This window comes from Oryzias melastigma, linkage group LG14 (genome assembly GCF_002922805.2).
Source record: "Oryzias melastigma strain HK-1 linkage group LG14, ASM292280v2, whole genome shotgun sequence".
Lineage (NCBI taxonomy): Eukaryota > Metazoa > Chordata > Actinopteri > Beloniformes > Adrianichthyidae > Oryzias > Oryzias melastigma.
In genome coordinates this window covers 28,609,560-28,623,947 of record NC_050525.1, presented here as the reverse complement: position 1 = coordinate 28,623,947, position 14,388 = coordinate 28,609,560, and the positions used below count along the sequence as shown (strand labels likewise).

Sequence of the window (14,388 nt, the reverse complement as noted above, 5' to 3'; positions counted from 1 at the left end):
ATGAAGGAGGGGCCAAAATCCAAAAGACACCTGAGGTCGCGGGTCGATCAGGATAAACATTTATGGAACACTCTAAAACTACATTTTTAAAACTATAACTTTTTATCATAATTATGAACTAAACATATATCATTACCTGCGAAAATAACAGTTTAAAATGCTGTAAACTAAATTTGGCTGCAGAAGATTTTAGTGCTGATAGGTAAAAACCCTGAAGCTGATAGCCAGCTAAAATATTAGCTACATGCCAAAATAGTCTAAAAAACTATTAAAAAAACTTAGGTTAGACAAAACAGCTAGTATGTAGCTGATATATTCACTAAGCTTGAAAATAGCCGCAAAAAATGTTACTAAATGCCAACATAGTCCAAAAAGCTAGCAGAATGCTAATTTTTTAAACTTAAAAACCGTAACTTTTTAACATAATTATGAACTAGATCTATAGCATTACCTGTGATGATGCTAGTGTGAATGCTATAAGCTGAATTTGGCCGCTGAAGATACTGAAATTGATCATTAAAAACACTGAAGCTGATAACCAGCTAAAGTATTAGCTAAATGCCAAATTAGTTTAATAATAATAATAATAAAAAAACTTAGGTTAGCCAAAACAGCTAGCACATAGCTGAAAATAGCTAAACTTCAAACTACCCTGAAAATAGCCTAAATTAGCCAGTACAGCTAATATGTAAATATTAGCGAAACTCCAAAACACCCTAAAAAACTGAAAAAAGCTTAAATGAGTAAAAACAGCTAGTATGTAGCTGAAATATTAGCTAATCTTCAAAATAGCCTAAAAAAGTTAGTAAATGTCAAAATAGTCCAACAGAACGACAGCTTTTAAAACTTAAAACCATGACGTTTTAACATAATTATGAACAATAAAAATGCATGAAAATTATTCCAGAATAAATCAACTTAAACCTTAAATAACTTTCAATATTTTACATAGATAACATCGGGTCATTAATAACAATAAAATAAGATGGTCTGGAAGACCGGATAGAATTACCTGGAGGGCCGGATCCGGCCCCCGGGCCTTGATTTTTGCTTGGGATACTTTTATTTTGAAAATTCAAAATGAAAGAATTTTATTTCAAATTCCTGTTTTGGTTGTAAAACCACACTAATGTTGTGCTCCTGTTGGTTTGTTATGTCATATTTTGCACCTTTGCACAACTTCACGTGCCTCTCTAGCACCAGGGCTCCACAGGAAGAGGTGCATGCTGGGATTTTTCATATTTATCTTTAAATCATCCAAAAATAAATGATTTGACATAATAAACTTAAATATGTTATTTTTAAGAGTTTCAACAATATTTAAGTGAGCTGCAGATAACTGAACTGAAACCCTGCTGCTGATGGACTCCCCTAAGCCCCGCCCTCCATAGACACACCTGGATGAGCAGTGAAGGTGCTGCCAGGTATCAGCTCACTGCTCCACCGTCACAACAGCTTCATTCACGGCGACAGCTGCACGCCGAACATGCTGGGCTCACGCAGAGCTGCGGGTCAGCTGCGGGCATCGCGCGCAATGACTGGAGCGCGCGCGCACCTGGCCGTGTGTTATTGTGCTCAGAGAGGCTGCTGGCCCTTTAAAAGCTAAGATGGTGTCCTGTGAGCTGCAGTTGCTGCTTTCCGTTTCCTTCCTGCCTCAGTCGGAGCTTCCAACCTGAACCTGCGTCCAGAAACGCCTCACGCGCACGAGGCTGCAGCTGCCTGTCATTCTTCCGGCTGCACGTGAAGCTGACAGCTCCGCTCGTGCGCGCGCAGCAGACCCCCCCTGTTCTTCCGCCGCGCGGGCGCAAAGCCGATGACGGGCACTTACTTTCTCGTTACGGGTCTCCGTGTGCATCTCGGTTGGCGGAGCGGGTGGAGCGGCGGAGCAGGAGGGTGGGGGTGTGCGGGGGGGTGTAGCACTATCTGAGCGCGAGCTGTCAGGGACAGAGGAGGGCTTTGGGGAGGGGAGGGGGGCAGCTTTCCACCTTGACGGATAATTTTCGGGATATGGCGCCGCGGTCCGTGCCTCTTCACGCCCGCAGCAGCGTCGACGGTGCTCCCCCCGGAAAGCGGCCGGTGTGTGCGCGTCTCTCCCTCCGTCTGTGGAGGCTGCTTGTTGCCGTGCGCGTTTCAAGGGCTGGGCGCTCTCTCTCTGCCTTTTCCTCCTCCGCCTCTCCCTGCTCGTGACCCCACCCTGCGTCCCCACCCCTCATCTCTCTGTCAGTCAGGAGCTGCGCAGCCCTGCAGAGGCAGCCGTGCAGCCGCGGAGCCGCTGCGCGCCGCGCGCGCGGCAGGCGGGCCGGCTCTGCAGGAGGATCTGGGGCAGGGTGGGGGGGTCACACTCCTGCTGACTTCTCTAATGCTGCAGCTGCAGAGACGCTTTGTTGCATGAAGGTGATGAAGATGAGGAGAACCGCCCGGGTCACCTTACTGATGTCAGTTGGCGGGGAGGGGCGGGAAAGGCTTTACGGCATTATAACCATAATGCTGCTCACGCAGAGGAGGGAGGGTCAGCTCCAATCAGAGACATTTATAACCACACCCACGGTAATAAAGCTGGGTGTGGCGGATTATGCAATGTTTCCACAGAAGCGAACAAAAACAAGAAATGACTGATAAATAATGAGGTTATTAAGCACGCATGTACTGTATTACTAGTTATTCTAGTAATAGAAAAATGATAATGAAAACATGTTGTTATATTTATTTCATATAATAGTAATAATATTAATAATCATAATAATAATCATAATAATACAATTTTCTAACATTTAACACCGTTTTAGCTCATTTCTTATACCCTCACTACAATTCCCATAATTCCCCCCACCGGAACCGGAAGTTAATACGGGAAGCATGAAAAGGTAAACAAAACCCATCTTTGACACATTCATTTTAAGAAACTCTTTAACTGTACTTTAGTTTATTTAAAACATATTTTAAATGTAAAACTATCCGAGTGTAAAAAAGAACATGATATTTTTTTAAATACAGAAATATATTCGTGCCTCTCGAAAGTGGTTGTCATGGAGATAGCTAACCGGTGTTAGCATTATTTATGCTAGTATGCTAGCTGCTAGCAGAAGAAATACGTGCTGTTTAACAAATTGAGATGCTTTAGTTCCATTACGTGACTATGTATAGTAACATTTTTACTCTCTATTTATGTTCTGGGTTTTTTTTATATATGTTATTTTTTATTTATTTTTTGGGGGGGAGAGACGCTAGCAAGCTAACCGAATAAGAGCCGTGGGAATAGTTTGATAAGTTTAGCTATGTATTGTTACAAGCTTTCTTTATTTTTGCTTTTACATCATGTTTTAATCGCGCTCCGGGAAGGTCATTTGTCTCTGTTCGATCCGTCAGAGTGAGCCGGAGAGCCTGCGAGGAAGGTCCGCTGCTGGAGGAGCAGGAGACGGAGGGCGAGCGGCGGCTGCACGGCCTCCTGCTGCAGCAGCTCCACACGGACGTGGACATTGATCGGTCAGAATCTGCTTTTAATGTGGAACATGTCTGGATTTGTTTTGAGTCTGGATATTCAAGAAGGCTCTTATTAATTTATGTGGAGTTTTCTGCAGATCAAAAGAAGCTCATTAGAAATTCTCCTCTGAGATGTGGGCGGGGCTGTTTGTGTAAATCCCGCCCCTGTCTCTTTTTTTGGAGCTCCCCCGTTAGCTCTCAGCCCCTCTCAACCGAACAATACCGGCAGAACAAAAATGGCGAGCAGGATCAGATCCGCGCAGCCAGGACGGCTGTTTCAGCGACCGAACGAACTTACCGGCGCAGATCCCGGCGGCGCGCTGGACGGCGTCCTATAGGACGGGATCGCGTACGGCTTCAGCAGTAATTTGCTGGCGAAGCCCATGTTTTTCTCATTCCAGTTGGCGAAACAGTCCTCTGTGAAGTGCTGGCTGCAGACCCATGTGTGCTTCTTAATGTTGCGGAGGCCGAGAATCTCGATCCATTTGTCCCTCGCGGCCGCGTTTCTGGGCAGCCGGTGGAAGCTCACGTCCATGTATCTCTTCTTGGATTTGCAGCCCTCTACAGCACAGAGATGCTGTTGATTCTCCATCATCATCTCTCCTCAGCGCGAGGACCGGGAGGAGGGGTGGAGCGGAGCGGGGCGCTCGTGCCCCGCCCTGTATCTTCTACGTCACAAATAAGCTCCTCAAAGGGATTTTCTTCATCTCCCCCTGATTAAAAATGTAAATAAAGAAGTACTCAAAATGGAATTTTTAGCTTAATTTATTAAAGTCCCACTTTGACAAAAAGAACGTTTTTGGTGCATTTAGCATATTTATAACATACTTAAAGAAAATTAATTTTCAAATTGTATTTTTGAATATATTTTAAATCACTTTGAATCAGGAGCAGATGGTATAAATATATATATTTTAAATATAGTTTATTTGTATTGTATTAAATACATAAATAAAAGCTCCCTGTTGCGCCCCATTCTGATTCATCCACCTACAGACAAGTAGATCCATGAACGTCTTTGCTTTCCTCGTCTGAGCTGGAATCTGGATCAGAACCGTATGACTGGATCGCTCTGATATTGATCATAATTTTTGTTGCAAAGGTAAGCTTTGGTTGGAAGTGTAAGCTAGAAAGAGAGCATGTAAACAGAGAGCTCTCAGCAATGAGGACGGGACACGACAACAGTTCCACCCACAACTCAGAGGAGAACTTCTAATGAACTCCTGTTACTCTGCAGAAACTACGTCCTAGAAAACGACAGTTTTTCTTTCTTTTTTTTACCATAATCATAATTAAAATACAACTTTGAAAATAGATCAGAAGATGATCTGAATGGGTTTTAGGTAGCCTAAAATTAGGAAAAAAACTCAAATCTTTTTATGAAAATCTCTAGAAAATAGTAAAATATTCTGTTCATTGAGAAAATTTTTTTGTAATGAACAAGAAATCTTACAAAAAATGAAAATCTAGAAACAATGAGTTCCACACAAGCATTCAAAAAGGGAAAAATAAAATTAAAGCTTACTGTTAGAATTCAAATGGAATGTTTTACATTTTTTTCTGCTATAGTTCTGAGAAAATAGTATTTTGAGTGTTTAGGAACTGAATTTTGAAGACAGTTCAAAAAACAGTGTAATCAGTGGAAATAACTCATTTTAGGAGAAAATTTGATTAATTTGTCTGTCTTAATAAATCCTCAGAACGCTAAAACTAGCAATTATCCTTACATAAATCTATTTTTTTCTTCTAAAATGATGATGATAAATGCCAGTCTCAACTTTAAAATAACTTAATTAAAATTGGACCAAAATGACAACGCAATTTCAGATTCTTTGAGTCCAAAAAACAGTGTTGCGCAAAAGAAATTTGACTGTTTCTTTTTACTTATTTTAATAATTCATTCTAGATCCTAGCTTTTAATGAGACAACAAAATCTTCATTGTGCTGATTTAAAAAAAAAAGCTTTAAAAAGTATGGCAACCTGGTCTTTAATGCCAAAAAACAACATTTTAAATCTTTGCAGAGATCAAAAAGTTTGCAATAAATGTCTTTCATCTTCAGAAAAATGCCAGAAGAATATATTAAAGACATGATTTCATCAGAGGGGGTCTTTATCACAGAAAGGGGAAAAACATGAAAAGTGATTAAAAAAAATCAGGACATAAATGATAAAGAACAAAATATAAGATTAAAAAGATATTCTGTGTAACTAAAATATGAGTGTAGCATCAAAAGTTTGTTATCTGAGGGGCAGCTGCTGCAAAATATCAGACTATAATAAGAAAATATGAAAGACTCTTAAAAATAATTCTGTTAAACAACTGTTTAAAATATTGTCAGATTCTCATTGATGGGAACTTTTTATTTATTTATTTATTCTATTTTAGTCACTTCATTGACAGCTGGGATTTTTCTTCTATCTAGGACATCGTCAGTCATGTGATTCTAGTTCTGAATGGTTTTCCATTTTTGAGGAGATGTTTGACTTCATGGATTTTTTCCTTGCAGATGTGTGGCCAAGAAGCAGTGCTTCGCCCCGGCGGCGCTCTACCGGCCGTTCGGAGAGCAGGCGGCGGGCGTGAGGAGCCTCTCCCAGTTCCAGGTCCTGCAGGAGGAGGAGCAGGAGCTGGCCAGCCTGCGGGAGCTGGGCCTCAGCGATGCCGAGATCCGGCTGTGGCAGAGCAGAGATGCTGCAGAGAAGGTGGACTTCAGCTGAAGCTTTCACATTTCAGAGTACACCCTCCCTGAACTCAGATTACCCCCTCACAGTCCCACGGCGTGGGGGCGGCCCCGGACGCAAAGCAGCAGCGACTGCAGACGATCAGGGAGAAGATTGAAGCCAGGGCGGAGCTGCTGTCCCGCCCGCAGAGATTCGCCACCAGCCGCCCGCTGTCACGCCGGGAAATGGAGATCGAACAGGCGCTGTTTCAGGGAAACGAGCGTCCAGGTTTCCTGACCGCGCTCTACCACAGAGGTACAGGAGCTCTGAGCAGAAGCGCTCTTATTCTGAAGGAGAATCAGAAACTCTCAGGTTTATATAAAACATTTTGAAAAAAGGGAATAATCTCAGATTACAAACCCTAAACTACAGCTGGTATGACTCTTCAGAAGCCAAATATTGTAGTTTTTTTGTGTACTGAGCTCATGAGGGAAAACTTTTCATAGTGTGAATGTTTAGTAATCATTCACACTATAGTGATTCTCCTGCTCCTTTATGTACGTTTTTCAGCGCGTAAAAACTCAATCACACTTTCAGTGATTTCAGTAATCTTGGTTGAATTTATTCATGAGTTATGTTGTCATCTTTTATAGTAATTTAAAAAATGGAGTTTAGCTAATATTTTAGCAACATGCTAAGATTTTTGGCTAATTTGTTTTCTACTTAGTTTTTTTTTTAGGCTAATTTAAAGTTTAGCTTCTATTTTAGCAACAGACTAACGTTTTTGGCTAATTTAGTTTACTGAGGAATTTTAGGCAAATTTGTAGTTTTTTTTTTTGAATTTACTCTTATGTTTACAATTTGGAGTTTAGCTAGTATTTAAGCAACAAGCTAATTTTTTTTGCAGAATTGGCATGTATTAGGGATTTTTAAACAATTTTACTGCAAATTATTCAGAAATTTAGGTCACCTTCAGCACTTGTTCAGAGTTCTTTAATGAAATTTCCAGTTTTTTAACAAATTTAACATTTTGTAAATATCTTTTGCATTTTCAGTAAATCTCTTCAGCAATTAAAGTCAATTGTGTCACTATTTTCAGCAAAAATCTTCAGCAATTTCAGACTACTTTCAGCAAAAAGCATTCACACTAGCATTATCGCAGGTACTTTTCTAGTTCATATTAGCTTTTATTTAATTAAAAAATTTAGATTCAGGTGAAGAAGAAACCGAATCCACCATGTTGGATCCACTAAAACAAAACATGATCAAAACTGTTTTTGTCATTTCCATCGTAGATGAAAGTTCCCTGAAAGGCCAGCAGGGGGCGTCGTCCTCTGACCCGATGGACTCTCTGTACAAGGACGTTCTCTGCAGCTCTGAAGCAAATCCGCCTCCGGACCGATACCTGTCCCCACACAGAACTGAACCCCAGCAGCCAAACTCCACAGACCCGCCAGAACAACTTGGTTCTGAGCAGCAGCAGGAGGAGAACGTCGGTCCATCAGTCCAATCCGAGCCCACATCCGAGGACCGACCGGATCCTGCTGCTCCGGTCCAGATAGAGATCAACCAGCGGATCGGTAGTCTACGTGGATCCGCGGACACGGCGGCTTCAGGAGGACCGCTGACCGTCCGCGGGCAGCTGGAGATCATCACGGACGAAGAAATCCTGGAGAACCGCGAGTGTGAGGAGATGATCCGGAGCATCCCAAGGTTCCGAAACTATCAACCGGGAAAACCCTCAAAGGTATCAGGATACAGTATCACCACAAACACACTCAGAAATCCCATTGATAGACCCTTTTCACGTGACGTCACACATCCGGTCGTGCAGAGACTCCCGATTTATATGATTTAGAACGGCCAAGCTGAACCTAAATAATAAAAGGTAACCTAACCAATTGTAACCGAAATTTGTACAATATTTATTTGATAAATGTTCTACCTGGTTGTATTCGTTTTCTCTCTTAGATTGTTCACAAATCGAAGTACAAATATCAGTAAAGCAGCAGCTGCTGCAGCTGCTTCCCCAAAAATCCTCTGGATGATTATAAACAAGACGTGGATTATTTCTCTCTGACAACCCGGTTCAAGTTAGACGAAGGTTACAAGAACTTCACTGAATGCTGCTGGTTTGATTATGAGGGTAATTATGATTTTATTCTTTTACTCTGTGCTAACACTAGCATTAGCTTTGGCTATGAGACATGGAGCTGCAGAAGATCTTTTCTCACCAGTTTAAAGTTTCCTAAATTTCCGTTCTCACATAATCCTGTAAACAGAGTAAAAGTCAGATGATTCCAGCGTGTCTGACATTAAAGTCAAACTTATTCCTGTTTCTACTGCGGTCAGTGAGCTGCTGTTAGCTCAGCCGTGGTTCCAACATCACTCCTCTTTGATTTTGATCATAACTGTGTCTGATCTTTGGGAAAATTAAGGTTAAAAAAGAATGAACAAATGAATTTAAAACTGTTGCAAAAATATGAAAGTGATTATTTTCGTGTAATATTATAAAATACGTTCACCCAGAGATTTTTTTTTTACTTGGCCGCTCTTATTTTGAAAGCTTAAACTACGTGGCTCCATAGCTGCTCTGAACATTTTCACTGAACCAAACCATTCCTGTTTTTAGATTTATCCCTAAAATATCCCGTAGAACAACACTTACATTTATCCTGGGAAGAATTAAAATGTGTACGGACATGCAGCGACGTCTTTGTTGTCTCTTTGTATTACATTAATTTCTATCAGCTTTGGTGCTGATCGCACTTAGAATACGTTCAAATAACATCAGGCTAAATAAAACCCGTTAGAATAATATCCGCTCAAATGAAAGGTCAATATTTTCAATAAAACCTCAAATATTGAAGGATTATTCAAATTTGTATTTAGATTTGTGAACGATCTAAGACAGGAAATGAAAATACAGTTCAGCAGGACATTTATAAAGTAATTATTGTACATTTTTCTGTTGAAATTGGTGAAATTACCTTTTATTATTTATGTTAAATTGTGTCCAACAGCGTTCAGCCGTCAGATTTGATGTATCTATTCACATTTTCGACACTGTCACCATTTTGTCTGACGTCACCGTGAAAAGAGTCTTTCACAAAAGAGAAGTTCATGAACACGAGAGTCACCGTGAAGCTGCTGGAGGAAACTGAACGTTCTCCTCGTAGAAACCTCCTTTCATTTAGAATGGAGTTCCAGTAAGTTCTGAATGTTTGTAACACAGACAGGAGTCAGCAAGGATGCTAACTTTCTCAGAGGGTTTCGTTCATCCTACATTTCAGATGAATCTAAAAGCTGAGTTTGTTTCTTCTTCCTATAATCCAGAGTAAAATGAAGCAGCGAACAGAGCTGGGAGAGCGTCCCAAAGTCTGTTTGAGTCTGAAATGTTCCTGCAGCTTTGGGACTCCAAAGAACCGCAGTGAGATCCATCATGAATAAACCTGCAGAGAGAGTCTAAGAACAGAAGCAGGACTCATCCAGAAAGAAGTAGAACCAGATGGAAAGACCTGCAGATCTCACCGGACTCGGTTCAGGTCAGAGGTCAGGATCCAGGGAAGAAACATGTCTGGAGTGAAACAAGAGCATAGATCCACCAAACAAATGTTCTGTTGAGAGACACGAGGATTGGTTCGTTCTTTAATGACCCTAAACTTCTAGAAACGCTTCTTCAAAAAGACCTCAGAAGCTCTGAGTTTGTGAAGTCTGACTCGGTGGATTTCATCAACTCCTTTTAAATGTGAGATCTTTACATTTTAGAAGCGATGCAGTAAAAAACGGTTCCTGCCGGTTCAGAGCTCCACTTCTGTCGCAGGTTCTGTGCGTGAAAAACGTCAGCACACAAGCCTCCGTGGCCCAGCTGGTGGCGCTGTTCTCCAGGTTCGAGAAGAAAGACGCAGCGCCGATCCTTTACCGCCTGCTGACGGGACGACTGAAAGGTCAAGCTTTCGTCACTCTGGCAGGTGAGAATCTGAGGAGCGAGCAGATGAAGTTTTCTATTTAAAATGATTCTTATAATATTATATTAAAATAAGAGCTGTAAATGTTGATGCTGTAAATGTTGATGATTAATAAAACAGAATTAATCTGTTAACATGTGTTAACGCCCTCAGGCGTCCTGCTGTGCAGCTGTGAGATCAGGGAATAAAACTAAAATAAACCGAAACTTTTTTTACATTCTGTGATTAAGTTTATTAAATTAAAGAGATAATTTGGCATTTAGTTGTAGTTTTTGGACAAAAGCAATCTTTTATTTTAATAAATAAGGCAGAGAAACAGTAATGCAGCAGTAGCAGCGCACATGCTATGGGGGCGGAGCCTAACAGAGCTGTCTGATATTAGAAAGAGGAAACCGACTATTATTTTATTTTGGGATGGAGACCGACATGAATTTTCCACAATAACAAGCATCGGCGTTGATCTGATCCTCTGATGGATTCATTCCTGATCCATTCTGATCACTCCCAAAGAGAATCTCAGCCTCTTCATCTCTCCTCCTCGTTCCTCTGGAGTTCCTCTAGAGTTCCTCTAGAGTTCCTCTAGAGTTCCTCTGGAGTTCCTCTAGAGTTCCTCCGGAGTTCTTCTAGAGTTCCTCTAGAGTTCCTCTAGAGCAGTGTTTCCCAACCCTGGTCCTCAAGGCACACTGTCCAGCCTTTTTTTGATCCAACCCTGCTCAAACACACCTGCCTTTGATGACCATCATTGTCAGGCTTCCGCTGAGCCTGATGATGAGCTGAATCAGGTGTGCCTAAGCAGGATAACATGGAAAACATGCAGGACAGTGTGCCTCGAGGACCAGGGTTGGGAAACACTGCTCTAGAGTTCTTCTAGAGTTCCACTAGAGTTCCTCCGGAGTTCTTCTAGAGTTCCTCTAGAGTTCCTCTGGAGTTCTTCTAGAGTTCTTCTAGAGTTCCTCTAGAGTTCCTCTGGAGTTCCTCCGGAGTTCTTCTAGAGTCCCTCTGGAGTTCCTTTGGAGTTCCTCTGGAGTTCCTCTGAAGTTCCTCTGGAGTTCCTCCGGAGTTCTTCTAGAGTTCTTCTAGAGTTCTTCTAGAGTTCCTCTAGAGTTCCTCTGGAGTTCCTCCGGAGTTCTTCTAGAGTCCCTCTGGAGTTCCTTTGGAGTTCCTCTGGAGTTCCTCTGAAGTTCCTCTGGAGTTCCTCTGGAGTTCATTCAGACCTTCATTCCTCTTCTTCCCACAGTAAACCTCCACTTTAGACTCTCTGATCTCGTTCACTCCATCAGATCCTCTTGTGTGGTCTCCTTCCTCCATATTTCCATTCTGTCAGGAGAGTCCATCACCGTCTCCATCACTCCCTCGTCTCCTCCATGTCTGCTCTGGTTTTACATCATTTCTCTGCCTTTACCTGGACGTGGAGCCGGTGTTCTCCAGGACATGGAAGGGCCGGATTCTGCCCCCTTGTGGCTGCGTTAGGACTCTTCTGAATCTACAGACAGCTGCATTGAAGCTCGTTTTGTTGGATGAAACTCTCTTCCAGCTAATGGGAAGTTAGATTTAAAATCAGTCTGACTTCCTGTTTGAAGCAGATTTGAAAACCAAACTAGTTCTAGTTCAACTAGTTCACCCAGGAGCCACTAGTGGTGCGGTCTGGAACCAGCGGCTCCACTGTGGCTCTCCGGTTAAAGAACAATACAAAGCTTTTAGCTTTAGAAAGTATCTGTAAAGTAAAATAAAAAGTAAAATGACTGAGCCTCCAAACGACAGTAGATATAGAGGTTTAATCATCGAGAACCAAACATTTAGACAAATTCTAGTGTTTTAAGTTTGCCTCATGGTTCCAAAATACAGTTAATCAGCTCTGTTTTAATTTTAGTTACCTAGATTTGTGAAATTCTGACTAAGAAGCACCACAAAAGTTTAAAAATACAATATTTTTCTTTTTACTGCTTATATTACACTCCCGATCTCTAGATTTGCTCCATTGACATGATTCTATGTGACACAGGAAGTCTTTTATTTTGAAAGGAAGTCACGTGAACCTCTGTTAAAAGTTATAAACTGTTTCGTATTTGGATAAAAATATATTTTCTCTTAAAGTTTTTTTTTTGTTTATGCCAAAAAAGCGCATGTATTGATCATAAAAATAACAATAACATAAATACAAAGTAAAGTTGCATCTTATTTTTCTGAAGTGGCTCCTACTGGATCGTGGTCAGTGAGAAATTGACCCAAAGACCTCTTTAAGTGTTGAAGGTTGAAGAAACCTGCACTAGGGGGCCTATTAGAGTCTTCAGTGGCTTAAATGATTGAACTTTACAACAAAAATAAACTTATCTCCAGCCTGACTCAGAAACGTTCCTCGCCTCTGGATGAGATGAAAATCCTCTTAGGGGAACTCCAGGAACCAGTTTTCATTTTAAAGTGTGGATTTCTGTTCGTCTCAGATTGAGGCGTGACGTTCAGAAGAATCCTTCTGTCTAGAACGGCGTTACCAGGCGTGTTCCTCCAACCGCCTCGTCCACTTCCTGTACGGTTGGAGCTGAGGGGCGTCGGCCAAAATCCCAGCTTGAAAATAAAAACCGATTCAGTTCCATGGAAGCTGTTGAATCCTCTTTGTTCCTTCATGCTGTCGCTGTGACAACAACGTCGGTTCACTTTCACGCGTGGAGAAAGCCGATGAACAGATTAAAGTAGAAATTTAAGGTTTGAAGCTAAAAAACCAAAGAAGCCGAAGCTTAAAGCAGACGTCCAGAGATCTTTATTATCTTTAACTTTAATCTGTTTCATAGAGGAGTGACGCCTCCTGATTATTTAGATTTAGATCTTAGATCAGCGGTGGGCAAACGTTATGACTCTTGGGCCACAAAGGGTTCTAAAAAGTGACAGACGGGCCGGACCGGGAGTAAATCCGTGCCAAGTTTTAGTAATTCCCCCGCTTAAGAGACAGAAATAATATGGAATGTGGACGAAAACCAGCTTTCATCTTGATTTAAAATAAATGTATTTTAAACTAGAACATTTTGAAGTTTTTATTTGGTTTTTGTTCTCATTTGCACAGATCTTGATGTCTTTCAAGAAAAAAACACAAACTTAGAGAAATTACGACTGCAGAGCAGCTTCCTGCACTCAGACAAAGGTCGGTTTATTTGTCGTGCAGCGTCTATGAAGAGACACCAGAAAAGAAAACATTAGAATTTTGTGGATTTTTAGATATTTTTATGATTCTTTGCTCAATCAGGATTATTTTCTCACATGTTTAGTAGTTTTTTTATCTCTAAAAACCTCCTATAACAAACACTAATTAACTTTTTAATGAGAAATTAAAGACTTGCAGAACATTTGGCATAATTTCAGAGTATTCTCCCGACCTTTGACCTCCAGGTCAGAGGTGAGGTGACAGAAATGTTCCTCACCTGTTCAGACTTCAGTTAGCTTCAGTGTTTGTACAGTCTGAGCGAACATCAGAACCAGAGGAACAAGTGAATTCTGGTGAAGATTTCCAAACATGGAGATAAAATCATCGACATAAACATCTCTGAACCTTCAAACCATCAAAACAGAAAATATTCAACTCGGCTGGACCGGGAAGCTGAAGTCCGTCCCAGTGACCAGAACCGAGCAGAACTTTCTCTATGTGAGTGAACGTTTTTGTTTGTTTTCCTCTGGCAGACACTGAGACGGCCCAGCATGCATTGCACTTGGTCCATGGATACCGGTTGCTAGGGAAACCTTTGGTGCTGGAGTTCGGCCACGAACGACAGGAAGAGAAGAAACAGGAAGAAGAGAATCGATAAAAACAAAAACGCTGCAGAAATGTTGTAAATATTTAAACATTTCTACTGTTTTTTTTTCTGCCGCATCCATGATCCCATCATGACTGAAATAAACGGAAAATATTATGAAAAACACCAAAATCCTGTGGATGATTATATCTGTAAATAAATACTTTTTCAAATAAATGATTCATTTGTTTACTGTATGTTTATGTTCCTATGAAAGCTTCAGAAATCCCTCTGCTCTCTTGAGTCTACATCTACTAACAAAACTTTCAGGAAATTCTCTCAAAAACAAATTCTGAAAAAATTCCTTCTTTTTCAAGACTGTTTATGAAACTGAAAAGAGGAGAATCCGCTGGGCTGTTCTCCGTTCTCTCAGTCTGAGGATGGTCCTCTTCTGGATGCTACATGGAGACATTCAGAAATTAAATCCTAAACGTTTAAAAAACCTCATTAATTCTGTTAGTGTTGCAGTTTTAAACTTATTAAAGCTTTGATCAAACAAACA

The 14,388-nt window shown here is 41.1% G+C and overlaps 1 protein-coding gene across 3 annotated transcripts; it reads left to right on the top strand.

The window, feature by feature from the left end:
- The first annotated feature begins 2,452 nt into the window (after positions 1 to 2,452).
- rbm41 (RNA binding motif protein 41) lies at positions 2,453 to 13,993 on the top strand. 3 transcript variants are annotated; one of them, XM_024263620.2, is made up of 8 exons: positions 2,453 to 2,864; positions 3,340 to 3,483; positions 5,989 to 6,181; positions 6,250 to 6,454; positions 7,435 to 7,886; positions 9,963 to 10,110; positions 13,163 to 13,240; positions 13,774 to 13,993. In XM_024263620.2, the coding sequence occupies exons 1-8, from the start codon at positions 2,857 to 2,859 to the stop codon at positions 13,896 to 13,898; spliced, it is 1,353 nt and encodes a 450-aa protein (XP_024119388.1). In that variant the 5' UTR covers positions 2,453 to 2,856; the 3' UTR covers positions 13,899 to 13,993. The 3 variants fall into 3 exon arrangements, with proteins under 3 accessions (XP_024119388.1, XP_024119393.1, XP_024119401.1); XM_024263625.2 differs by having other exon boundaries at positions 2,455 to 2,864; positions 3,367 to 3,483; XM_024263633.2 differs by lacking the exon at positions 13,163 to 13,240 and having other exon boundaries at positions 2,842 to 2,864.
- The last annotated feature ends 395 nt before the right edge of the window (positions 13,994 to 14,388 follow it).

Excerpts from the sequence above, each read along its gene's own strand:
- rbm41 (XM_024263620.2), top strand. Across the intron at positions 6,455-7,434 it reads GACCGCGCTCTACCACAGAG|ATGAAAGTTCCCTGAAAGGC; the intron begins GTACAGGAGCTC and ends TTTCCATCGTAG. Across the intron at positions 13,241-13,773 it reads CTTCCTGCACTCAGACAAAG|ACACTGAGACGGCCCAGCAT; the intron begins GTCGGTTTATTT and ends TTCCTCTGGCAG.